The following is a 26,930-nucleotide window of genomic DNA, read 5'->3' on the forward strand; positions in this document are numbered from 1 at the left end:
AAGAGTACATATAAGAATTATACATATATCTCTCTGCATATATCTTCACCCAAACCCAACTGTTAATATTTGGTTTGTATTTTTATTCTCTTTCAGTCTTTTGCTGAATTGTGTAAATATAAGTTACAGAAGTCATGTTCTTTAAGTATTTGGCCCTGTATCTTCTAAATATTAATTCTCCTGTGTAGCCATAATGCATGTCAAACCTGAGACAATTAACAGTAGAGTAATTCCATAATATCATCTAGTATATAGTATATATTTAAATTTCCCCTATTATCCCTAATATGTATTTTATAGTCTTTCTTTCCCAAGACTCCATCAAGATTCACATCCATTTTTTCTGATATGTGGATGCAAATTCACAATAAGGCTAAGGAAGAATAGAATTACTTTAGGTAGAGGGGAATGAAAGGAGGGTAGGGATTTAGGGGGAGGAAGGATAGTAGAATGAAACAGACATTATTACCTTACATACATATATGACTACATGACTGATATGATTCTACAACAAGTACTATCAGAAAAATGGGAAATTATACTCCATTGATGTATGATATATCAAAGTGCATAAATGTATTCTACTGTCATGTATAACTAATTAGTACAAATAAAAATTTTTAAAAAGATTCAGGTCCATTTTTTTGTTTTTCATGATATTGACTTTTAAGAAGAGTCTGGAGTAGATGTCTTACAGAATGTCTCAAATTCTGGATTTATTCTGGAGTGCTTTTTAAAATAGTATAAATCAGATGAAAATTTTCTAATGTTTAAAACCTTTTGCTAACTTCCTTCAGCGCTTAGAATATAAAGTCCAAACTCATTACTCTGCCTTATGAAGGCCTGTAAGACCTCTCGAGTGTTCTCCTTTTCTGCTTCGGTGGCTTTCCACAAACTTTGTCCTCGTGGAACTTTGCATTAGCTGTTCCCTTTGTCTAATGTACTCTTTCCTGAACTTTGCTAAAGACTGGTTCCCTCTTGTAATTCAAATTTCAGTTTGGGTACCATCTCAGAGAGGCATTGACCCTAAATCTAAAGTCATCTTTCACTCTGGTTTGCTCACAACTGTATTCCTAGTACCTAGAACAGTTCCTGGCCCACAGCAGAAACTCCACAAATATTTGCTGAATATGTAAGGCGGAAGGCATAAGGCAAAGCTGAGGAATGAATCCAAACCAGTCTTTTAAAAAGCTTAGGGAAAAGCCTAAGTAAAGGGAGCAGCAAGGGAGGAGGTCTTAAGACCTGGAAGTCTGGTCTATTCCAGGGCCAGGGGAATACCTTGTGTACTTGGAAGTCAGCCATCCAGAAGGACAGAAGAATAGAGAGGTAGTCAGGGGCAAGATGGCTTACGGTTTTGTGATCCATGGTAGGAGTTTGGATTTTATTTAAAATCAAATGGGAAGTCACTAAAGATTTTCCAGTAAGAGGGTAACGTCATCTGATTTATACTGTCTGAAAGATAATTTAAGAGATAATTCAACCTGAGTGATCAGGAAGATGGAAGTAACTAATATAAGAAATAGGAAGTCACATCTATAAGATTTGTGTGTGGAGGGGGGAAATAATGATTATTTTGGACATGCAGAACTTGATGTACTTCTTTTGTGGCTTTCATAGTATCAACACCCTCAAAGAATCTGAGTAAAAAGGAATTATACTAGCTACCTCTGAAATAGTACAGCCAGTTTATTCAGCTATTGCTTTTAAGAACTGATATTAAAGGTGGTTGTTGACAATAACGCTAATAGGTATCACGTATTGAGCAGTTTCTATGTCAGGCCCTAAGTCAACTACTTCACAAACCTTACCTCACTGAAGCATCATTAAAATCCTAATTAGAAGAGGTCTTATCTCTGTTTTACAGGTGAAGAAACTAAGACTAAAGAAGATATGCAACTTGTTCAAGGTCAATCTGCAGAGTTGGGCATTATTGAAATTCAAACCCAGGTCTAGTTTGAAGTCAAAGTTGTCCCTTTAAACAATCTGCCTAGTAAGAAATGCTACTTGGATCACTGGATATGACTATCATTCAGAAAGCCCTATAAAACATTTGAATTTCATTTCAATGCAGAAATACCCACTTGAGAACCTAAATTTATCAGATTCTTTACATCAGAGACTCTGGTCAATTCGATATAGGATGTGAATAGAAGTAAAACTTATTCTTGGTGTATTTGGAATGCAGTTGCTGAAACTGACTCAAACTGGCCACCCAATTTTCCTGGGAACCAGCGATCCTACAGTCAAAAGTTTGCTTTTCCAACAGCTGGAAACGCCAGAATTGTGACATAGAGTCAAGAACTGAGGATGCCTTGTTCAGACTTTCACACGGGTCCCTCTGTTCCTTTCACAGAAGTCTCTTTTTTTCCTTCGACATCCGGCATCTGCAACTTGGAATACTTTCTCTAGGGCGGGACCGAGACTTAAGGGAAGGAGGCACTAGACTGGGGCTCCCATCCTTTAAAAGGGTCTAGGTTATACCCTATCTGAACTCTGGACGGTACTTATTGTTCCACTTTTCCACGTCTGCAGAAAAACTAAGTGGAAAATAGACTTCAATTTGGTGGCTGAACAGAGGCCCCCGACTCAGAGGTACTGAGCCCCACCCCCAAGGGCTAGCTCAGCCTGGCTCGCAGGTTCTGTGCTGGGAGAGGGGAGCGGGGAGCAGGGAGGCGCCGAGATCCCCGCCCCGCTCCGTCTCTCGCCGCTGCCATTGGCTGGTCCGAAAGACGCGGGGCGTTGTCGGTTTGAATGGGAGCGCCTGAAGCTGGGGCGCAGGCGCAGAGGAGCGCAGGCGCTGAGGACCGGCGTCGTTGTGGGACCCCTGAGTGGCGGAGGGACTCTCAGGCGAGGAGAGGGGAGTCCTGAGCTCTGGCCCACGTGACCTTCCGGAGGCGGGCGCAGGGGGCGCGCGCCGGCCTCCCGCGGTGCCCCTGCCTGGCTCGCCCTCGTCGACGCCTGGACCCGCCTGAGGGAGGGGCCCTGAGCCCCCGCCTGCTGCCGGGGGCCGCTGCCGCAGTTCCGCGGTGTCCACCGCGCACTAGGGACCTGCCGGGCCGCTGGAGGTGAGTCCTGCGGGGCGCAGGGACTGAGGCGTTGAGACGCTCCACAGGGAGCGCCGGGGAGGGTGCGTGAGTGTGAGAGTGTGGGGCGACGACTGTGTCCGCAGCTTCGGGGCGACCTCCTTTGTCCCGAGAGGGCCGATCGCGGTGCGGGGCTGAGGGGCGGGGTGTTCTGATCTGTGGGCGCTGCGGGAACGCGGCGTCCAGAAAGCCGAAACTCCAGGTGCGGAGCCTCGCGCCAGTACGGGAGCTCCGTTGCTTTCTTGCTTGAAAACTTTTCATTGAGGGTAAGACTTAAGAGCTTCGTTCCCTAGATTTTTAAAAATAAAAAGTATGCCAGGCTAGAGTGACTTCTCCCGCATTCTGAGCGTAGTGGACCGTAGACTTGAAATACGTATCTCTGTGGAATCGAATTCGAGGCTCGTCGCCGTCACTTGTAGTCGGGCGCTTGATACCTAAACGAGGCAATTTTTGTGACATACTTGCATCCATCACATTTAAATTCGTGAACCCTTGAGCACCTACTGGTCAGTTTTCTGTGGGCGGAATGAAATTGGTAATTGCTGCAAAAAAGTTTAAGTAAGCATAAAATGTAAAGAAAACCTTTTCTTGAAATCTGCAGACTATCTTCAAAGGTTGTTTTAAGGATAACCATTTTGGTAATTTTAATTAGTGTCGCTTGAACTCTGTTAAAGAAAACGAATAAGGATGGAAATTGTATTTCCCTTAATGCATAATTTAACCGTGGTAGAATTAAGAGGAATAGGTTCTTGGTTTTCCTCTCTGTTGGCTGGTATTGGATGCTTCGTGTGTGTTGGAAGCGAACATGACCAGCCAAGCTGATTTTCAAGTTGCCACTTTAGAAGTGTGCACCCAAGATTTCCGCCCTGATAATAGCCAATGTGTTTGCGTGGGTCCTCGCTATTCAGGAGCAGCTTTTGTTGTCGTTTAGAAGTAAAAAAAGGGAGAATCTGTTGGTCTTCGAGGGTGTGCGTTAAGAAAGGGTGAGGGAGAGTCTCAGACCTACTCTTCTTTACACCTTATCTTGGATTCATTTTCGCAAGCCATGCCTCAGGCTGTTATTTAAAATTTAAGGAGTGAACTGGTTATGAAGTAAAGGATTGTATGATATTGCCATAAAGGCATATCCCTCAAATCCTCTTTAAGAAGATGAGCAGTTTATTTGTATTTTCTTCTTTTATTGTATCAGCTAAGTGGTGTTACAAACATATTTTAATATAAATCTGAGACTTGGTATTAGGCTAAATTACAACAATGATAGGATATAGTAGTTTTCAAAATGGCTTTTTTTTTTTTTTTTTTTGCGGTTCTGGGGATCAAACCCCAGGGCCTTGTGCTTGCAAGGCAAGCACTCTACCGACTGAGCTATCTCCCCAGCCCAAAATGACCTTTTTTTTAAAAAAAAATTTGTTTGGTAGTTGTAGATGGACAGCATGCCTTTGTTTTGTTTGCTTATTTTTGTATGCAGTGCTAAGGATAGACCCCAGTGCCTCACAGGTGCTAGGCAAGTGCTCTGCCACTGAGCCACAGCCCCAGCCCCCCCCCCCTCCCCATAGCCTTTTCTTTAAAAGCACAAAATATTTAGATTTACTTAAAAAGTGAAATTTTATAACTTTTTGCAGTTCTAAAGTTGAAAACCTGACGTAGATTTAGACTATTTTAAATCTGCTTGACATTCTCTTTTGTTTGTTTGTTTTTGCAGTACTGGAAATCGAACTCAGGGCCTTGTGCTTGTGAGGCAAGCACTCTACCAGCTGAGCTATCTCCCCAGTCTGACATTCTCTTTTGTAATGATAACAACAGCTGTTTAATTACTTTGTACTTTATTGAGTACTTTTGTTATGTGCCAGAGCCAGGCACTGGATTAGGTACTTTACAAATCCTGTCTGTAGTCATCACAACACATTATCATTATGCTCACTCCAGCTCTGAGAATTTCACTTAAGATCGTGTAACTAACAAATCCTTGTTCTGGGAATCAAACCATGACCTGATCTCAAATACGTGCTGTAATGCTTGTGTTTAAGGTTCGGCATGTGCCTGGATCCCATTTGTGGGACATAGTTCTACTTAAAGATGCCTCTAGGTGCTGTGTTTTGTTGTGAACTGTGCAGAGATATTTCCATCCTTCTTTTAGAACTATTGTCTTGCTTCTATTACCATGTAAATCGCCTAACATTTTCAATATCCTTTTGGTTATTTTTATTAAAAAAATTTTATAAGGGCAGGGGTTGTGGCTTACTGGTAGAGCATGGGGCACTGGTTTCAATCCAGTACCACATAAATAAAATAAAAGGTATTGTGTCCATGTACAACTAAAAATTTTTTTTAAAATTTATAAATTAAGAGTAAGACTTTTCTGAGCAATTTGCATGAATATGAATATACCCTTTAACATAGAACAGGAATGTATTAAAGTCCAGTTTTCTCACTAGTATAGCATTCTTTGCTGCTTCATAGTTCCTATCTTTTTCCCAGACATGAAACCAAAAAGTTCACTGGACATGTGCTAAGTAATGTGCTTGATGTTGTGCAGTGATAGAGGCCTCTTATTCAGTAGTTTTCACTACAGAATATTTCTTTTGCCTGTCTCATCATCCTGCTTTGTATGATGCTGCAAGTTTATCTTCCCACTGCTTTTTATTTGTTTAAAACAAAAACTACAAGTTTTCGCATTGTATAAATACAGTGCCAAGTATATGCTTCAGCACATATTCAGTGTCTTACAGTTTGGTGGTGGTGTTTTCAGACATCACTTTCATTCCTCCTAACCCAGTATGCTTATCCTAGAACATAGTATATGTATTCCTACCTTCCTGCTTTTGTATTTCCCTTGACTGGAATATTTGCCATCCTTAATGGTGCAGTACAGATTTTCTTGATCCCTAAAATCTTTCCCTGATCCTTTTTCGTTAGAATTATTCTTCCCATATCATCTTGTAACATTATTGAGCTGAATAGAAACATTTATTTTTCTCACAGAATGATGAGACTTTTTGAGAAGACGGATATATTTTCCTATGAAGAATTCTTTTTTTTTGTACCAAGGATAGAACCTAGGGGCACTTTACCACTGAACTATGTCCCTTTTTTTAAATTTTTGAAACAGACTCTTGCTAAGTTTCTTAGGACCTCACTAAGTTATTGAGGCTGGCCTCACACTTTCTATCCTCCTGCCTCAGCTTCCTGAGTGTGTGCCACCGTGCCTGGCTCTTATGAAGAATTCTAAATTTTAAAAATTCTTTAGGGGCTCTTTTTTCAGCTTTTATAATCCTTTTGCATGTGGGATTCATTTCTGCTTAGAAATGTATTTGAAACCAGTTCTCCCTTTTTAAAGCCCTTCTGTTATAGGAACAGATTTATGTCATTTACTGACTGAAAAATAATGCTCAGTAGAAAGGAAACTTCTATTTCACTACTGGGCTTTTAAATGATCATCTCTATATATATTGAGTGAGTGAAGCTGATGGTTGACTAATATTGGTACAGCAGTTTCCTCTGATCCATGGAAGGTACTTCCAAGGGCTCTGTATAGTGTTTGGTACTATCTGAGGTTTTAGGCATCTAGTATGTAAATATGCTAATAAAAATCGAATTAAAAACTATTTTCCTGTCTAGGCACATGTATGGTAAACTTTTAATTCATAAATTAGATGTAAAAAATTAACACCAACAATAAAATATGTTATAACTATAATGAAATAAAAATGCTGACATCTCTACTCTTGCACTTTGGAACTATTAAGTAAAATAAGGGTAACTTGAATACAAGGGGTGTGATACAGGGACAGTTAACCCTGATAACCAAGATCCAGTTACTGAGTGATGGATGGGCAGGTAATATATATAGCATGGATACAGTAGACAAAATGATGATTCACATCCTGGGTGGAACTGAAAGATTTCATCATGCTACTCAGAAATGGAGTTCAATTTAAACCATATGAACTACTGATTTCTGAAATTTTCCATTTGATATTTTTGGGCTGTGGTTGATTATTGGTAACTGAAAATGGGAAAAGTGAAATCACAGATAAGGGAAGACTGTAGCAATAAAAGGCTGTGGGTCATGTTCTTGGAGGCTTGGTAAGTAGTTTTTCTCAAAGTTGTACACTTCCTATTATTTACTAATAATTATTTCTCTTTTTTCTGTTATAGTAATGGTTCATAAGATTATTTCGAATTTATTTCTTTGAGCTGTTAATTGCATCATGTTTGTCCAATTTGTATAGGCCCTAAAAAGATAAGTTTAAATTCATTTTTATTTGTTAACAAAAAGATTATGGATAAGAAAGGAGAATGACATAAGTATGTATGTATTTAGGTTGGTCTTTCTATTTTGGTAGAAATAGGACTTAATTTGATTCCTTAGTATTTTTAGATTGCAGACATATTCTTAAAATCTTTTGATTTTATACCCAAATTGTCATTTGAAAAATATTGAATATATAATTGGAGTTGACTAAAATTTTGAATCTTTTTTTTTTTTGGTACCAGGGATTGAACCTGGGGGCTCTTAACCACTAGCCACATCCCCAGCTCTTTTTTGTATTTTATTTAGAGACACAGTCTCACTGAGTTGCTTAGGGCCTTGCTAAATTGCTTAGGTAGGACTTTGAACTCGAGATCCTCCTGCCTCAGCCTCTTAAGCTATTGGGATTATAGGCGTGAGCCACTGCACCTGGCATCATTGTATCTTTTGTAATTTCAATTTTCTAATACTTTTATGTATCCAATTTTACATGCTAATAATTATCTAGAATTGTGTGTGTGTGTGTGTGTGTAGTAGTGGGGCTCTGAGGCTTGAACCTGTCATATTCTATCACTAAGTTACATTTCCAGCCCTTTTTATTTATTTATTTATTTACTTTTAATTTTTTAAATTGTTGATGGACCTTTGTTTTATTCATTTATTTATATGCAGTGCTGAGAATCAAACCCAGTGCCTCATACATGTTGGCAAGTGCTCTATCACTGAGCCATAACCTCAGCCCCCTTTTTATTTTGAGAATTTTACTATTCATTCATGCACTGGCACTTAAACTCGAGGCTCTCTACAACTGATATATGTCCCTAGTTCCTGCATGTTTTTGTTTGTTTATGTTTTTTGAGATAGTCTCTGATTAAGTTGTCTAGGCTGGTGTCTAATTTAACCATCCTCCTGCCTCAACCTTCCAAGTAGCTAGGATTATAGGTGTGCATCACTGCACCTGTTTTAGAAATCATTTTTTCATATGCATGAGTTAAACTCTTTCAAAAGGTTATTCATTTTATTAATGGATTAAAAAAGACGACATTTAAAATAGTTTTATAAGAGGTAAAAATTAACACTATTCTTACTTTGGAGTTCAGTTTGATGAGAAATAAAACCAAGTAAAAGGAAAAAAATATTGGTTATAGTATAAAACCTTTTTCCTTTAGTTGAACAAATGTATTGTACTATTATTTTTTTCTTTTTGCAGTACTGGGATCAAACCCAGAGCCCCATGTGCACATTAGGCAAGTACTATACTGCTGAGCTATGCCCAGAGTCCAAACATATTAATATTCTTAAATAAATAATCTTGTGGGAGCTGGACTTTTAATTTAGTAACTGCTTTGCAGGAAGAAAGGTAACCAAGAGGGGGCTGGGGATACGACTCATTTGGTGGAGTGTTTGCCTTACATGCACAAGGCCCTGGGTTCAAGTCCCAGCAGCACAAAAAAAAAAAAAGAAAAGAAAACAGAAAAAGAAAGGTAACCAAGATTAGGAATGTTGTATGAAAGTAGTATTCCTTTTGTCTTTGAAAATTTTAAGTAGCTGCCTTGTCTTCTGTTAAATTGTTACAATCACTAAGGATTGGAAGACAACAGTTTTAATGATTAGTATAGTCACTGATATTCAAATTGACTCCATGTATAATCTAAAAATAAATGTGTCTCTTCCTTAGTTTACCCCAGAAAAATCTTTAATATTCAACAACTTTCTGATTTATCATGGGCTGCTAAGCCCTAAGCACTAAGAAGCTGTTTGTGTAATAATAATTATATCCATAGTGCTTCGTGTAAAGACTGCTGGAAACTACAGTTGAACTACAAACATGCAACATGTCCCATGGAAGTAGACTCATACACTTGGTCCTTTCTCACTGTTAATAACAATGTTAAATGAAGGCTTGAAATATATTAATCCCTTTCTTCTAGATTACATTTTAGTATTTATTTACTTTGGTATTTCATGGGTGGATTTTAGTTTTTTGGTTACTGAGGGAGCAGAATTCTTTCAAGTTTATCTGATGGGAAAAAAAATTTTTTTTTTTTTTCACCAAGGAAGAAAGTTTATACTGCTGTTCCTCAGTTTTTGAAGGGGTTTAGTCCGAGACCCTGATATCCAAGAATAAAACTGGGAATTTTTTTGTTTCTGTCTGTTTTGGTACTGGGGATTAAACCCAGGGGATGCTGAACCACATCCCCAGCCTTTTCTGTATGTTTTGTCTTGAGGCAGGTGTTGCTAAGTTGTTTAGGGAGGGCCTCACTAAATTGCTGAGGCTGGTCTTGAACTTGTGGTCCTCCACACCCAGCTTAAAAGAAAAAAAAAATTTTTTAATTGTGCTTTCCCTTGTATGTATTTGATATTATTCATAATGACCCATGAAAATTAACTCCAGATATTCTTGGGAATCCTGACTGGTGTGTCTTTAGATTTATTTGGAATCCGTAACCCTTATTCTCATTCATCCTTTGAACATTATTCTATTGATTTAACTAGTGGTACTAAAAAACAGCTTAAAATCTATCCTTTTATTTACTTATTTAGTAGTGCTGGGAACGGAACCTAGGACTTTGATCATTGTAGGCAAAAGCTGCACATCCAGCCCTAAAGTTTTCATAATGTGTGTTTGTTCATACTTAAACTGTTGTACTTGTTTTCTAAATCAACTTTTCCTAAAATCTCACAAACTGAACTCCAATTGTTGCAATTTTAAAGATCAAATTTAGTAAGTTAAGACTTGAGTTTAATTGGAGTACGTACTTTAGGAGTATAAATTTGGTTAAGAAGAACTTTATTGATATAGTTTTTACAGCATAATCTTTAGTAAATCTAATTTCACAAAATAATTTATAGGAAATTCCTGTTTATCCACAGTGATAGAGAATAAGATGTTCTGCTGAAGTAAGCATTATATTGCATTTATTTTATTAATCGGGGTTGTGTAAAGTAATGTATACTTGGAGTATATGATAGTTGTGAGTTAATACTAATAATAATGCTCAATACTGTTAGATATTGATTCATATATGTAATCTTTTTTTGGTCCAGGGATTAAACCTGAGGGTGCTTAACCACTGAGCATATCCCCAGCTGTTTTTTTTTTGTTTGTTTGTTTGTTTGTTTGTATTTTGTTTTGTTTTTAAGAAAGGGTCTCACTAAGTTGCTAGGGCCTTGCTAAGTTGCTAAGGCTGGCCTTGAACTTGGGATCCTCCTGTCTCAGCCTCCTGACTTGCTGGGATTGCAGTTGTGCCACCTGGCTACATATATATAATCTTGAGTTCATCTTTAGTTCACAGTTTAAAATTTTTTTTTTTTATTCATAGGTGGTTACAATACCTTTGTTTATTTTTGTGTGGTATTGAGGATTGAACCCAGTGCCTCACACATGCTAGGCAAGCACTGTATGACTGAGCCATGACTCCAGTCTAGTTCAGTTTTATGCAGCAGTTTGTTTATATTACTGGTTTAGAGATTGAATATGTTCAATAAAGAATCAACTTTTTTGTATTGCTTTTACCCCTGCTGATGGAATTTCTTTTTAATTTTGCCAATGAATTACTGAAGTATTAATATTTAAATCTTTTTTAGTTTCAAAGATGTGCAAAAATTTAAGAATATTAGTACTCGGTTCTTCAGCCCCTCCCCACCTTTCTCCATTTATCAGATTTTTATATCTCAAGCCTTATATCTTTATCTTTCTTTCAGCTATTACATATGAATATAGCACTTTAACTACAAGTTTGTTGTAAGTATTCCATTTTTTTTCTTTCCACAGTAGCACTCTGGCAATCCAGTTTGTTAATCACTGTGGGTATTGCTGTTGTTTCACCTCTTTGCTAGATTGGAAATCTTGAAAGCTCTGTTTTTACTTGACCTATGCCTATGGATTGGTGGGCTTTGTTTACATTTTTCTCTGGACATTCTTAGATTGCTTGAATAAAGTCAAAATGAGTGTTTATCTGTACGTATTCACCTCATATTTTCCTATATGACCTAGCCTTACCATCCTACTCATTCCTTATTCTTGCCATCTTGTTTCCTCTTTTCTGGAGAAAATACAGTCAGAAAGAGAAGTTTGGGGGGCTGGGGATCTAGCTCAGTGGTAGAGTGCTTAAGTAGCATGCTTGGGACCCTGGTTTCCATCCCCAACACTACTGGAGAAAAAAAAGTTTGGATTAGATGACAAGCCACCTTTAGTTCATCCAAAAATAAATTAGGGTTTACTAGAAGATACATGATAATTTGACAGAAAATAATCAGTTTACCTAAGATAGTTGAGTTTATTCTGCAAGTGAATATATACTGGCATCCTAGTTTATTTCCCTAATAATTTTTATGATGTTTATTTGTTCCTGTAACCTGTGCTCTGAAATTTAATATAGCAGATTTGTTTTAAATATATTCTTAATTCTTCCTCATATTTATCCCTGCTTAGATTGAAAAAAGGCTGTGTATCTGACTTAAAACATTACAACTAATGGGAATTTGGAGAATTTGAATATTGTATCTTAGAGGGAATTATTGGGATATGAAAAGTTTAAAGAATTTAGATGACCTAACTTGAAGACAGGAAAAGTAAGTTATATTATCTGATGGGTGTTGCCAGTTTATATAGATCCTTGAATGAAAGAAGCAGACCAAAAGTTATATTGTTTAAATTGCAGTTAGGTTCAGATAGTTTCAACAAATTCAAAAAAGCACAATAGACATAAATGTAATTGTCTGTGCTTTGTTTTTCCTGGTCACTAGTGTACAAGCTTCTTTTACTGCCAGCAGAGTAAAGCAGGGCTAAGATTTTTTTGATTTAAGGCCACCCTTTTCTTGTCTACTCCGATTGCATACTTCGTTTAGTGCTTAGAAGTCAGCCTCTACAGAGTCTCCGGGGCATGGAATGTGGCAAAGTGGTAAAACACTTGCCTGGCACTCATGAGGCACTAGGTTCAATCCTCCCAGTAGGTGGAGTTGTGTATGTATGTGGGGTTCCTGGGAAGGGCTCCCTAAGAGGGGGGATAGGGAGGAATTCAATAAATGTGAAGTAATGTGCTAGTTGTTTAGTTGCTTGAGAGATGCTATTAAGGGATGAATAAACAAAGTCTGGCTTATTATTAGGGATTAATAAATTGTAGGGGCTAAAATTATTAGTGACCAGTAATTCTTGAAAATAATTACTAGCTTTAAACACCCCCATATTAGGGTTTGAGCCTAGGTGCACTCTACCACTGAACCATTTTTATTTTTTGAGAGAGGGTCTTGCTAAAGTACCCAGACTGGCCTCAAACTTGTGATCCTCCTTGCCTCAGTCTCCCCAGTCACTGGGATTACAGGCATATACCACTCCTCCAGCAGTTATAAATCTTAATGGTGTGTGTGTGTGTTTGTATGTATTGTACCACTGTGCAAATATATACGTGTGTATACACAGGTTTTAAATATGAAATGGGTTTGTTAACTATGTAATGTGGAGTATGAGTGAACACATTCTTACTAAATTAGTTATAAAGTTCTTCCAACATGAATTGTGAGTCAAGAATTGCTTGTTTGTTTAGTGAATCATTTTAAGATACAAAATCCTACTGGGCTGGGAAATTATGTAGCTCAGTGGTGAAGTGCTTTCCTAGCATGTGTGAGGCCTTGGGTTTGATCCCCAGCTCAGTGGGGAGTAAAATGCTACTTGTTTGTTATAGAGATTATAATGCACTAGTGACTTTTGTATTCCTTTGAGAATAGTATAACCATATTAAAAAGGGTGGTGACATAGCTCAGTGATAGAGCGTCCCTGGGTTAAAAAACAAAACCAGTAAAACAGTGAATAGAATTCTGTGTCTTCTTGCTTTTTAAACTTATTTTAGGACTGGGAATGTAGCTTAGCAATAGAACACTTACCTAGTATGTACATGGCCCATTAACCTAACTGTATTTAAGTTAACCTAGCAATGGGTGTCAGTTGTTTGCATTCTGGTTTATGTTATAGCTGAAATATTTAAGAACTAGGCTTTCTTGTATATGGCAGCAGAAGGAAGAACCAGGACATATGGGTGGAAATGAAATGATCACTCAGAAGTATGAAACAACATTCTAATAGGACTATTAAAAATTTAGCTATTTAAGACCTTTCCAGGTATGCTGTAGTAAAACACTGGACTAACTGACCTATGAGGGTTGTTTATAGCACTGAGATTCCAAGATTTGATCTTTCCTTGTTTGTCTCTTTCAGCTGTTTCCTTAAAGGTTATGATTTATATCTGACGTGCTGTAGTTTCTGTGTTATATTTGGGAGTGAATTCATGTCTGTTTGTTCTGTTCAAGACTTAGTGTGCTGCTTCAATCTGCTGCTTCAAGTCTTCAGTTCTGATAAACTGTCTTTATCACTAAAGATTTTGCCTTTATCCCTCTGTTTTTCCTTCCAGTGTCGCTGTTCGCTCTGTGTTGGAGGCTCTCATTTTGTGTTTCTTTTCTTTCAACTGCTCTTTAGTATTTTTCATCTCTTTATCTGTTTTTTATTCTCTTTATATATGCTCTGCTGCCTAACTAGTACATTGTTATTAACATCACTGTTCATAGCAGTACTTTTAATAATAGCAACAAAACAACCCCCCAATCCAAATGTCCATCAGTACATGAATGAAAAATACATTTGGTATAATGGAGTAGGGTACAGCAAAAAAAAAAAAAAAAAAAAATGCCAATTATAGCAATGTGTAACAACATTTGAGATGACTCTCAGAAACATAACTGACTCTCAAAACTGTACAGAGTTAAATAATATGTTATTTAGAGCTATGCAGACATTTGTGGCCAAATTGTAGAGACAAACAAGGGAATGATGAACAAAATTCATTTTGGTGATTACCTTAGAGAGGAAAGGAAGGTAATAGTTAAGTTGGGGTACCCAGGAGTCTTCAAAGGCGTTGGATATGTTCTTTGTCTTGTACTGGGTCATGTTAAATGTTTGTTGTGTCATTTTTTGCATACACATATTTCATAAATTTCTTCTGTGCTTATTTAAAATTCATAAAAACATTTTAAACATGAGAGTTTAAATAGAATATACTTCAAGAACAAATAAATACAAGTATAACAATATTAGTATGATATCTTTGAAGAAATAAATTTACAGAATTTAGAATTAACTTATTAGGTTGTCATTTGATTTGTTAATAGTTTGAAGTATGATAATTTTGTTTTAAGATGTTAATTATGCATATTATTATACTATTATTTATAATAGAAAATATTACACAAACTTCTTATATTTTAACTAGACATGGTGGTGTATGCCTGTAATACTAGAGACTTGTTAGGCTGAGGCAAGAGATCACAAGTTCAAGGCAAGTCTGGGCAACTTAGTGAGATTCTGTCTCAAAATAGAAAGGACTGGGGAGGTAGCTCCGTTGGTGAAGCACCCCTGGATTAAATCCCTAGTACCATTTTAAAAAAATTGTACTTTAAGCCAATTTTTAAAACTAAAGTGCAGTTCTCAAACAAAATCTCTTATATTCATATCCTTATTTAGAATCTCCATGGTGACAGTTAAGCCCTCTGCTGTTTACTGTAGTGATTGACATGACAGCAGTCTGTGGAGTTAACTGTGTGATTATGTACAGCTCAGGGTTACTTTAGGTTATTCTTTGAAATAAGACTTCAAGCAAAGCATCTTGTATTCCTTTTGCAGAAATGTTGCTGAAATGCTGCTGAAAGGGCCAGAGATACAAGGATTTGGGATACATTTTGAACCTTTAAGCTGTCTGACATTGACCTCCTTTCATTATTAATAAAGAAGAAGCAGGAGCTTAGGATGTATTAACACCAACTCATTAATATACTAACCGGACCATGTTCTACGAACAATTCTACATCTTAAAGAACTGGATTGGCACAAAATAAAATAATTTTATATTTTACTCAGCTTATAATATGACTCGATGGAGGAAAATTTGATAAGCATGAGGGAAGACCATTCTTTTCATGTTCGTTACAGGTAAGACTATTTCTTTTTAGTGGATGACTTTTAATCCTTAAACATGAATTTAACTCTGACCATTTAAAATTTCAATTTAGAAATATTCAAAATATACCAGTACCAGTATCTTCTGAAAGTGTTGTTTCTTTTTGTTGTGATGGTTTTAAGTTTTTGTACACTTTCTATAGGAAAATGATAGCAGAGACCTATTATGTACTATAGTTTATTTATTAAGGTTCTCTGGAAGAGTTTATGAGTAGTTACTTTATATTTTGTAACTTTTTATACAATACAAATATTAAAATTTGATATATTTCACCATCTTTGGAGGATAAAAGATTGCTTTTTCATGTGGTCAGCTAATGGACCAAACTGTTGTGTTATGATTTTTAAATGGCAATCTATCATAAATGACTTTTTAAATAAATGAGTATTGAATGAATTTCAAAAGGGTGGGTACTTTCTAAACATAACCAGTCCATAGGTAGTTTAATGTTTAGTGATAAAATATTAGTGATGTTTCTGATACAGTAGGAGCAAAATAAGCATATGTGTACTACCTTTAGTGTTTAATATTTATTCTGGAAGTTCTGTCCAAACCATAAAATAAAAACCATCAATGATTATTTAGTAAGGCGATTACATAATAGTAAATTCTTTATCAAAACTATTACAAGTTAATGAAATAGACAGCAGAATTCTGTAGCAATGAGTAGAATTCAGAATCTAGGAGTGAAGGTGTTTTGCCACCAAGTCTTAGGATGCCTTAACATATGTTTAGGAAATAGTGAAGAGATCATTTTGTGTAGTAGATGGTTCATGTTAGGTCCTCATGCCAAGGAAGTTTGTATGGGCAAGGTAAGGACATTTCTATTAAAAATAAAAAATTTTCAAAAAGAATGGAAGGTATTCAGCATAAGCTGAGCTTTTAATATCAGATGCCTCTACCTTATCCTTTAGAACAATTTTCTTAAAACCTGAGAGTTCTATACTTTCCTTCCTTCTCATTCTCTGTATGCAGCCTGAGGTGTTTACAGTTTGACTACCTTAAATGTTTTTCATATTTAGCTGGTCATCTGCATCCTCCCCCACCTGCTGTAGTTCAGGTCCCCAGGATCTTCCCTCCAGACTCCCCTGTTTTCCATTCTTATTCTCTTGGAATTCATATTTTTAATTTGCCACTAGAGGGCTCATTTTAAAAGTTCTAACCATGCATCCTCTCTGCTTAATGCCCAAGGTAACCCTTAGTCACCTGTAGGGCAGACCTAGACTTAACCTACTACACAAGATCTTCCATTATTTGGCTTCTACCTGTTCCAAAGTCTTGACTCTCTACCATTCTTCACCTTGCACTTTGAGCTCTGTTTCCCTGTATGCTATACTGTTTCTTATCTTGGTGCTTTTGCTCATGCCACACCCTATGGCTTTAATTCCTTTCCCATTTCTTTGTTTAGCTAATTCTATTGACTAAGATTCAGCTTGAATCTTTTCTTTGTTTAGCTAATTCTATTGACTATCTAAGATTCAGCTTGAAGCTTGAAGGTTATCTCCTGGAAACCATTTCTAAACTCCATAGTTTGGTTGTGTGCCCTCCCTGTGCTCACATTGGGCCTATGCATATCTCTTTGTTAGCACCAACTACATTAAAATTCAGTATATGTTTGTTTACTGTTTTTTCCTCCTGGCCTCTCCCTTTGACTGTTAGCTCCATAGGTCAACCTCTATGCTTAGCATACTGTCTGATACATGTCCATCGAACCTTATTGGACATGACTCATATGAACCACTAAGATGTTTTCTGTGTTGTTGAACATTTTGAAGATTGGTGTGCTTCTTGATACTGTAAGAGCCATATATAAGGAGAAAAGGATTGTACTTCTGCCTGTAGAAGAATCTTAGATTTGTCCTTTTGCCGTGGTACAGCACAGGTTATATGTACATGGTTGAACCTTGCTGCTATAGGACTTCATCAAGGGAAACTTAAAAATCTGTAAAATCTTAAAATCTGTAACTGTTTTTATTAGGAAGAATATACCAAACAAATCCCTGGCTTCATCAGTGCTCTTGATTCAGCATGCCATATATTGATTGCGTTGTTGTATAATTGTGAATAATGATTTGAGCTCTTTATGTTAAATCATGGCCTATTATAAGTTTCTCTTCTACTCTAGTATAGGATGTTTTATCCATCTGGTTCTTTCATTGTAGAGGTCCTCACCTATCCTTGAAGGAGTTTCCATGGTTTGATGAATTTATAATTTTGAAATTGAATATTTCCTTGGACACTGAGAAACTTTCTGAGGGATACCAGAATGCTTTGTGAAATATTTTGTGCCTATTTTGGGAAGGTGTATGCTGATAACTAATGGAGTTAGTTTCTAAACTTTTCAAGAACTTATTGAAAGGGAGTGAACCCAGGGGCACTTTACTACTGAGTTATATCCCCAACTCTTTTTATTTTGAGACAAGCTGGCCTTGAACTTACCATCCTCCTGCCTTAGTCTCCCAAGTTTTGGGAATTATAGGTGTGTGCCACCATACCTAGAAGATATTATTATTTTTATGATTATGATTATTAATATTTTTGTGTTGCTAGGGATCCAACTGAGGGCCTCTCTGATGCTCTACTGCTGAGCTTTACCCCCAGCCCTGTATGATTGATTTTAAGGAATTATTAATTTTTTAGGTGTGACAGTGGTATTATGGTATTTTTTTCCTCCAAAACAGACATATGTCTTTAGAATGTACTTCAAGATAATCTGGGTTGGAGGCATGAGAATGAAATTTATATTGATAGTGTGATGTATGTTGGTAATTGCTGACCTTAAAAGATGGATACATTGTTGTGTTCATTATACTAGCTTCTTTAGTTCTTTATTTCTTTGGAACATGTCCTTATTCTTACTTGTTACTAGGTATAATAAACATTTTAATACTTTAATACTGTAAAACTGACCTGGTTGCACAAAAGTTGTAAAGGAAATATAATTTTGATTTTGATTTCTTTAACTTACTAGATAAATGTAGTTATCAATTATATTCTTTCCTGAAGAATAGTCTGAGATAACATGGTAGAAAGAACACTGGATTTGGACACAAAGACAGAAATTTCGTTTCTCAACTTTGTCATTACCTGGTCTTAAGTAGGTCACTTAACCTGTCTGACCATTAATTTCCCCTTCTGTAATAATACCTATCTCAGAGTTATTTGAAAAATTAAATTCAATATGTATTAAAAGCACTTTTAAAACTAAGTTGACTTGTAAAATTTAAATCTAGATAATTTTATGCTACTTTTACTTTTAAAAAATAAGCTGGAACAGCTAGACATGGTAAATTGAATGGATGAAAACTGTTTAAAGGAGTGAGGACTGGTGATGGGAAAGGTCCATGCCCAGTTAGAACACATAGACGATGGAGCTAGAGTTTATGAGAGGAGAGTTCATAATGGGGAGATGGAGAGCATTCTTGTTTTGGGTTTTAAGTCCTGATTCCCATCATTTATTCTGAAATAGCATATAATTTTTGAGGGGAGAGTCAGATTTGGACATAATTGGTATTATTCGCTCTTTCAGAGTGACATAGCTCAAAATTTTAGTCCTGTTTCTCTCCACTGATGGTTCTTGTGAACACAGGAAACCAAAATTAAGGAGGTAAAGAGGGTAGTGAAGGTCAAAATCTAGTGTGGAATAAAAATTTTTTAAAATATTTTTTAAGGAAATGGAAATAACAAGGATTTCTACAGAAACTTAGTAATCATACCTAAATTATTCAATCACTTTTTAACAAAAATGAAAACATTTCAATCAAGGATAGTAATAGTTATTATAAATAGTTTCTTTGATTATATAGTTAGGTAGTTAGGCCATTAGGAAAGGTAGAATAAACTTTGTATGTGGTATATATTTTAATGGAGAACTTTTTGTGTGTGTGGTGCTGGGGATCAAACCCAGTGCTACACAATTGCTCCACCACTGAGCTACATCCTTAGCCCTCCTGATTTGTCTTCTCCATTTAGGTATGTTCTTTATTTTCAACCCAACTGGTTCTAGTATAATGTTAGTATATGTTTAAATGCAGAAGGTCAATTATTGGTAAAATATTTATTTGAAGAAGACACTTCTCTGCTTTATATAGAGATAGGCAAACACCTATTAACGTCTAATTTATGGATGTCTTCAGTAGCCAGCTTTGTTTTATCCCTAAGTTTCTGGCCAGTAACCCTATTATCCTGAGCTGGTGGTGCTGCTGTGTGTGACTATTTTTCTACCTCTCTTTCAGGGAAATCATGCTAGGGTGGTAGCATGTAATTTTTTAAATCAATAATCTTTTGGTTGACATTTCAGTTGTTTGTAGATTCTTGCTGCAGTGAATATCCTTACATATAAACCTTTTGAATTTGTGTGTATACCCTTAAGATCAATTCCTAGCAATGAAAATGCTTGATATATTTTTTTCACATAATTAGAATGTTTAAATTAAAAATTTAATAAGAAAAGCATGTTACATATAAAGGTATCTTTTCCAGTTTTTTTGCTTTGATAATTGTTAGTAGCTCATTACTTTCAGTATTTAGACAAATAAAGAACTAGTTCAGGTAACTCATCTAGCAAAAGAACCCTGTAATACTTGCACTTTTTTGGGAGGAGTTACCAGGGATTGAATTTAGGGACACTTGACCACGGAGCCACATCCTTAGCCCTATTTTGTATTTTATTTAGAGACAGGGTCTCCCTGAACTGCTTAATTAGCGCCTTGCTTTTCCTGAGGCTGGCTTTGAACTCCAATCCTCCTACCTCAGCCTCCTGAACTGGTGGGATTATAGGCGTGTACCACCATGCCCTGTTACTTGCACATTTTTATAATGGGTTTTTTGCTGCCTCATTTTTCTTTATACACAGAATATACCATAACCTCATCAAATCTTAAACAGAATACTCTTTCTTTTAAGAAATCTCATTTTCAGAAATACAGTTCTAAAGGGAAGTAAAAACAACAACAAAAAAAAGACTTTATTAATTCTAAACTGACATGTAAAGAAACTTAAAGATATTGATTTAAGGTTTCTGATTTAACTCCTGTATCTTCCATTTATAACCCTTTTTATTTTTTGAAATAGGGCCTTGCTAAGTTGCTTAGGGCCACACTAAATTGCCGAGGCTGGCCTCAAATTTGTAATCTTCCTGCCTCAACCTCCCAAGTCCCAGGGATTATAGGTATGCGCCACTGTGCCCCACCAAAAGCATGATTATTATTATTATTTTATTATTATTATTTTTTGGTACCAGGGTTGAACCTAGGGTTGCTTAACCACTGAGCCAGATCCTCAGCTTTTCTTTGTATTTTATTTAGGGTCTTGCTGAGTTGCTTAGGGCCTTGCCAGTTTGTTGAAACTGGCTTTGAACTCTCGATTTTCCTGTGTCACTCTCGTGAGCTGCTGGGATTACAGGTGTGAGCCACCATGCCCAGCAGAAGCAGTGATTCTTTCTTTTTAAAATATTTTTGTAATTGTAGGTGGACACCTTTATTTTTATTTATTTATTTTTATGTGGTACTGAGGATCAAACTGAGCTCCTCACATGCACTAGGTGTGCGCTCTACCACTGAACCATAACCTCAGCCCCAAGCAGTGATTCTTTTTTTTTTGGGGGGTGCTGGGGATCAAACCTAGGGCCTTGTGCTTGCAAGGCAAGCACTCTACCGACTGAGCTATCTCCCCAGCCCCCCAAGCAGTGATTCTTAAACCCAGTTTGTACATTAGAATTTTCTGGAGGCTTCTGAAGAATACTGATGGCCAGATCTATCCTAGAGAGTTTAAAAACTGCTGCATATGAGCTCTGCTATTGTGAAACCAGGATATAAGAACCACCACCTGTTAGAGTGCCTAAGTTAATTGTAGTAAGGAGTAATTTAGTGGCATTCTGAATATTTAAAAAGTTTCCCAAGCTTAATCAGAATTTTCAAAAGGTTATATGGTGGCACCTAAGGGCCATGTACTGGTGATACATAAGATAATTTTATATTTTAATAGTTACATACTTGTTTGATATATATTAAAAATAAATACAGGTATCACCTCAAGTTCAGTTTCATGGATGCTTATTTGGATGAAGACTTTTTTTTTTTTGAAATGATAAGTTACAGATAGTGTGCCAATTTAAAGGAAACTTGCCAAGTTATAGAAATACATTAAGTGAAAAGGAAAAACATTAACCACAGACATGGCAGAAGTCAAAGATGCTGAAGAAACATAATGGCAACTTTGGTGAAGGTTGCTCTCAAAAGTTTAGGATTAGAACCAGAAGTATGGTGTTTTTTTCTCGCAGATATATTTACAGTAACTCAGTTTTTCTGGGGTTTTCAATTCAGGGACAGACTTTGAGGATTAGAATTTCTGCAAACTGTCAAATTGTTGCTTTTAGACTTACAAGTTTCTTAACACTTAGTTCTTTTGTGAAAGTGTGCCATAAAGATCAAGATATAGGTGGTTTTGTGGTGGTACAGAAAGGAGGGAGAGTGTGTGTTATGTTGTGTGTATGTAAGACAGAAAAATGGAGAGAGTTTGGATGGATGGTGGGAGGGGTTGACGGGCAGACAAATGGGTGACCTGGATATCTGGATATAGTATTAATTACAGGACCTCACTCTCTCAGGCACTCTGTATTCTCCCCAAACTCTAAAGAAGTCCATAGGCCTGCCACAGCTCAGTGGTTTAGGAAACACTGCTTTAGGTTCTTTCATTGGTAAAGAGTGGGCTTTGGATGGGCCAATTAAAATGAGCTCCATATGAAGATGTTTAGCTGTCCACTGTAACAGACTGCTGAGCCTCAGAAATTTGAATAAATAAATAAGCTCTTGCTATACAACTACTGTTTTATCAGTAATGTGTATATGTCAGTTAGGTAACTGGTTTAAATAAAAGTAGCCATGTAGTTCACATGTAAATTATATTACTGGAAGTTAAAAACACTGTGATGTAATGTGTTGTAAATGTCTGTCCTATAAAATTTGTAGAATGGAAGCTTCTTGCCTAGAGCTGGCCTTGGAAGGGGAACGTCTGTGTAAATCAGGAGACTGCCGTGCTGGTGTGTCATTTTTTGAAGCTGCAGTTCAGGTTGGAACTGAAGATCTAAAAACACTTAGTGCTATTTACAGCCAGCTGGGTAATGCTTATTTCTATTTGCATGATTATGCCAAAGCATTGGAATACCACCATCATGATTTAACTCTTGCAAGGTAATTAATTTTAGCTTCTTAACATTCTTCTTCCCTAAAATAACTGTTACTTTAAAAAATTTCCAGTCAGTTACAGTAAAACTAACAATACATTTAGTGAGTTCTAGCATTGATTTTGAAAACTAATCTTTGGGCTAACTACAGAGTTTAATTAAATGAATAAACTGTAGTGAAATGACCCTAGAGTTTATTAAGTGAATGAAAATTCAATTTGGAAATGTTAAGTTTCAAATTTTTATTTAAAGTAGGTTTCAAGGCTGATAGGTCTTTCTTGCATGTCAGCTATCCTCTAGGAAAACTGTACCCCACCTGCTTTACATTTTAAAACCATTTATATTCTTAACACCATTTGCTTCTCTCTCTCCACCCCCAGGACTATTGGAGACCAGCTGGGAGAAGCCAAAGCTAGTGGCAATCTGGGAAACACCTTAAAAGTTCTTGGGAATTTTGATGAAGCTATAGTTTGTTGTCAGCGACATCTGGATATTTCCAGAGAGCTTAATGACAAGGTAAGGAGAAAACATTTGATGATAGGCCAAGTGCAAATGGTTTCAATGAAATTGCTTTGTCTTAATACTGTAGTTTATGTAAAAAAGAAAATATTCATAGACAAATAGGGGAAAAGAGAAAATAATAAAAAATTTTAAATAGAGGAAATAGAGGGCCTTTTTTCATAAATAATTGTTTGATTTCATATGGTTGACCAAGGTAGAAATTTCTACCCAAGACTTACAAATATATATGGTAAGCATTATCAATACCTGGCCTTTGATTTCAAAATGTAAACTTTACTGATATCTTCATGTAGGTGGGAGAGGCAAGAGCACTTTACAATCTTGGAAATGTGTATCATGCCAAAGGGAAGAGTTTTGGTTGCCCTGGTCCCCAGGATGTAGGAGAATTTCCAGAAGAAGTGAGAAGTGCTCTGCAGGCAGCTGTGGATTTTTATGAGTGAGTAGGGCTGATGCAGCCATGGCCCAGTGAGGCCAGGGATACAGAACACAGAGTAAGTTCTTAAGTTTGGCAGAGTTTTAAAATTATGGACTAGCAAATAAAAACAAACCATCAAATCAGTTGCTTAACTGTTAACTTTTTGTATTGTTAGTAATCTGCAGTTTTCAGTTAAACTGCAAACCAGTGCCCCTTAGTGGCAAAAGCAAGAAATATCAATGGTTAGTCTAAGTTGGGGTGTTCCCAGCTATCCCCTGTAATTATCCTGCATTATAGATGTAATAAAAATAGTGCACATTATGCCTATAAGCTTAAATTTTTCTTTTGACACAAATAATTAGATTTGTAAATCAAACAATAAGAACTTCTTTCCAAACTGATTTTTTTTTTTTTAAAACCAGTGTTTGTTATCACCTAGGGAAAACCTATCATTAGTAACTGCTTTGGGTGACCGAGCAGCCCAAGGACGAGCCTTTGGAAATCTTGGAAATACACATTATCTCCTTGGCAACTTCAGGGATGCAGTTATATCTCATGAACAGGTACAAACAAAAAACCTTGGAGTCAGATTATTTCATCCATCAAAGTTCTAACTGGGATTAGAATATTTTGCAGTTTTCTTATGACTACTACATCTAATTAAAATTTTCGTTTTCAGCGCCTCCTTATTGCAAAAGAATTTGGAGATAAAGCAGCTGAAAGAAGAGCATATAGCAACCTTGGAAATGCATATATTTTTCTTGGTGAATTTGAAACTGCTTCTGAATACTACAAGTTAGTCTAATGTTTCTGCCACTAAATATCAAATGAGTAGTTATGTAGTTCCTTTAAATCATAGGCTTTGACTTTTTTTGGTTTGACTATATACTAGCAGCAGGACTTGGGCTTCTAAGCTTCAGTTTCTTCATGTTTAATAGAAGATATCAATACCTTGATTCGTAGATTGTTGAAGAGTGAATGAAAAAAATGTATTAAACTCTTAGCATGGTAACTGGCACATAGGGCTCAATAAATATTTTTATACCTAAGATTTAATAGCTCCAATATAACCCCTTTTATTTTTATTAGATATTATCTTTAAAACTAATTATTTTAAAATGAAATTCTAAACTTCCAAGTCTTAAACCCATGGTAGCATGTGTGGTATATATTTCACCTACTTATGTGTTGGAAGAGAGGCCAAAAAAAGCTTGGTAACAAAAATACCCCCTTGTGTCCACCAGTGATCACTGAGTTTTTTCCCTTCATCCCACCCTCTTAGCAGTTTTCTTTTCACCTCTTTCTGCCCACTTTGATTCTCATTGGCCTGGGGTCCCATTCATTGCCTGAGGAGTTGACAGTACAAGCTTCTTCTGCAGCAGGGTCTTTCTCATCAGTCAGTTGGCTTGAAACATAGATGATAGCAAAATTTAAAGTGCTTCAAGTTGCCTAGTCTGTGCTTTCTATATTGTTTGGAGTTTTCCCTCATTGGGGTTTTTTTTTTTTTTTTTTTTTTTTGGGTGCTGGGGATCGAACCCAGGGCCTTGTGCTTACAAGGCAAGCACTCTATCGACTGAGCTATTTCCCCAGTCCCCTCCCCTCATTGGGTTTGAAGGCTCATTCAGACCTCAGGCAGAGTATAGTTTGACTGAACCAGAGATACTGTAATTGATTTGTATTATTTTTTTAAATAATCCAGTGTGAGGAAAGTGATACTCAGAGAGGTTGAGTGACTTGTCTCAGACCACACAGCTGGTAAAAGTGGGATTTGAACCCAGATAGTCTAGCTATAGGATCCATACTTTTTTTTTTTTTTTTGGTACCAGGGATTGAACCTAGGGATGCTTAACCACTGAGCTATGTTTCCCCCCCCCCCCCCCCATCCTTTTTATGTTTTATTTTGAGACAGGGTCTCACCAGGTTGCTCAGGGCCTCACTAAGTCATTGAGGCTGGCTTTGAACTCACAATCCTGCCTCTGCCTCCCAGGTTACTGGGATTACTGATAATGTGCTACCACACCCAGCTAGGATCCATGCTCTTGACTGTTTTATATCGGCTTCTTGGTGACGATACCAATGTATTAGGTAGAATTTGGGTAGTGTTTAAATGATATCCAGTATTTTTTATGAATCAGTGACAAATGACTTACACATAAGAATTTTACCTAAATATTTAGCATATTGACAAAATGTAAGGGCAGAAGTATGAATGAAAACATACGTTATGTGAAAAAAAAAAAAAGAAGTGTAAGTTATTGCCAGTACAAAGGAGAAAGATTTTTTCCAATGTTAAAAATACTGCCAATCTTTAGAGGCACTTGATCTCATGTTTCAGTACTCCTTTACTTTGGTGAATTGTTAGGAGTAAGTTTATTCTGAAAGTTTGAATCTATTTTTTTTTTTTGCATTTCAAAAACATTTTAATTTATTTAAAAGTGATAAGTGAAATATTTAGCTCTAAAAAGATGTACTTGAAAGGCTGCAGAAAGAAGCGGAGAGAAAAAAATGAGTTTTGTTTTATTGTAATAACTAAAATTAAACATCACTGTGTGAAAATTAACTCCCTCTTTTAGGAAGACACTACTATTGGCTCGACAGCTTAAAGACAGAGCTGTAGAAGCACAGTCCTGTTATAGCCTTGGAAACACATATACTTTACTTCAGGACTATGAGAAAGCCATTGACTATCATCTAAAGCACTTAACAATTGCTCAAGAACTAAAAGATAGGTAAGTTAAACACCCTTTTACTATAGTTAAGGCAAAATTTAGATGCATTATTGACTCCCACGAATTTTTCTTTTGTTTTCTTTTTTTCATTTGTTTCCTTTTTAAGGAATTTCCTATTTCATGAGTATCTTCTGTATATTATTATTTGAAGGCCAGCCTTGTGGTAAATTAGTCTGATTTCTTATGCCCTCGAGCCAGGATCAGTGACCTGCCCCCTCTGAAGTTCTTCTGACTAGAGCAGTGTTGGAATTTTGATGAGCTTAGAGACAATGCCCACTATCTGGGGGCAGCTGCTTAACCCCAGCCAATCAGTACCAGACAGAAAGGAGGGTGTCATGTCTAGATCCTCCCATCTTTTTCAGGAGAAGCTGGAAGTCCTGTATTGTATCTTCTGCTTTTTAAATGTTAGTGATTTCGTGTTTTGTTGTACCACATGAGAAAACAACCTATCTGTGTTGGTCTTTGGTCTGTGATGTTTGCTTTAAAAGAGAGATTTTTACCTCAGTATTAGAAAGAACTTTTCAGTATAGTGGTTCAAAATGAAATGTGGTAGCTCAAGAGGTAGTGGAGTTGTCTCCACTTGCTGTTCAAACACATACTGAATAGTTACCTGGTAAAACTGTTAGAGAAAGAAAAGTGGGTAGTTGAACTAGAAGACTTATCTCTGAGATTTTATTATTTTATAATGCAGTGTATGTTTAAAAAACACGTTTTCCAGTATTCTTGACTGGAATAGTATT

At 36.5% G+C, this 26,930-nt stretch overlaps 1 protein-coding gene across 4 annotated transcripts in view; it reads left to right on the forward strand.

Annotated features, from left to right (window-relative positions):
• The first annotated feature begins 2,773 nt into the window (after positions 1 to 2,773).
• The window catches only part of GPSM2 (G protein signaling modulator 2), a 47,120-nt gene continuing 22,963 nt past the window's right edge, over positions 2,774 to 26,930 (forward strand). For 2 of the 4 annotated variants that reach the window (XM_079132799.1, XM_079132802.1), the window contains exons 1-8: positions 2,774 to 3,065; positions 15,008 to 15,313; positions 22,310 to 22,531; positions 22,905 to 23,040; positions 23,340 to 23,482; positions 23,901 to 24,024; positions 24,141 to 24,256; positions 26,035 to 26,190. In XM_079132799.1, the coding sequence (XP_078988925.1) occupies positions 15,258 to 15,313; positions 22,310 to 22,531; positions 22,905 to 23,040; positions 23,340 to 23,482; positions 23,901 to 24,024; positions 24,141 to 24,256; positions 26,035 to 26,190 (953 nt within the window). In that variant the 5' untranslated portion in view covers positions 2,774 to 3,065; positions 15,008 to 15,257. Of the gene's footprint in view, positions 3,066 to 13,310; positions 13,454 to 15,007; positions 15,314 to 22,309; positions 22,532 to 22,904; positions 23,041 to 23,339; positions 23,483 to 23,900; positions 24,025 to 24,140; positions 24,257 to 26,034; positions 26,191 to 26,930 lie in introns of those variants that run through there. The other 2 variants (XM_079132800.1, XM_079132801.1) reach the window with 2 other exon arrangements.

Source organism: Sciurus vulgaris (genome assembly GCF_902686455.1).
Source record: "Sciurus vulgaris genome assembly, chromosome: 1".
Classification (NCBI taxonomy): Eukaryota; Metazoa; Chordata; class Mammalia; order Rodentia; family Sciuridae; genus Sciurus; species Sciurus vulgaris.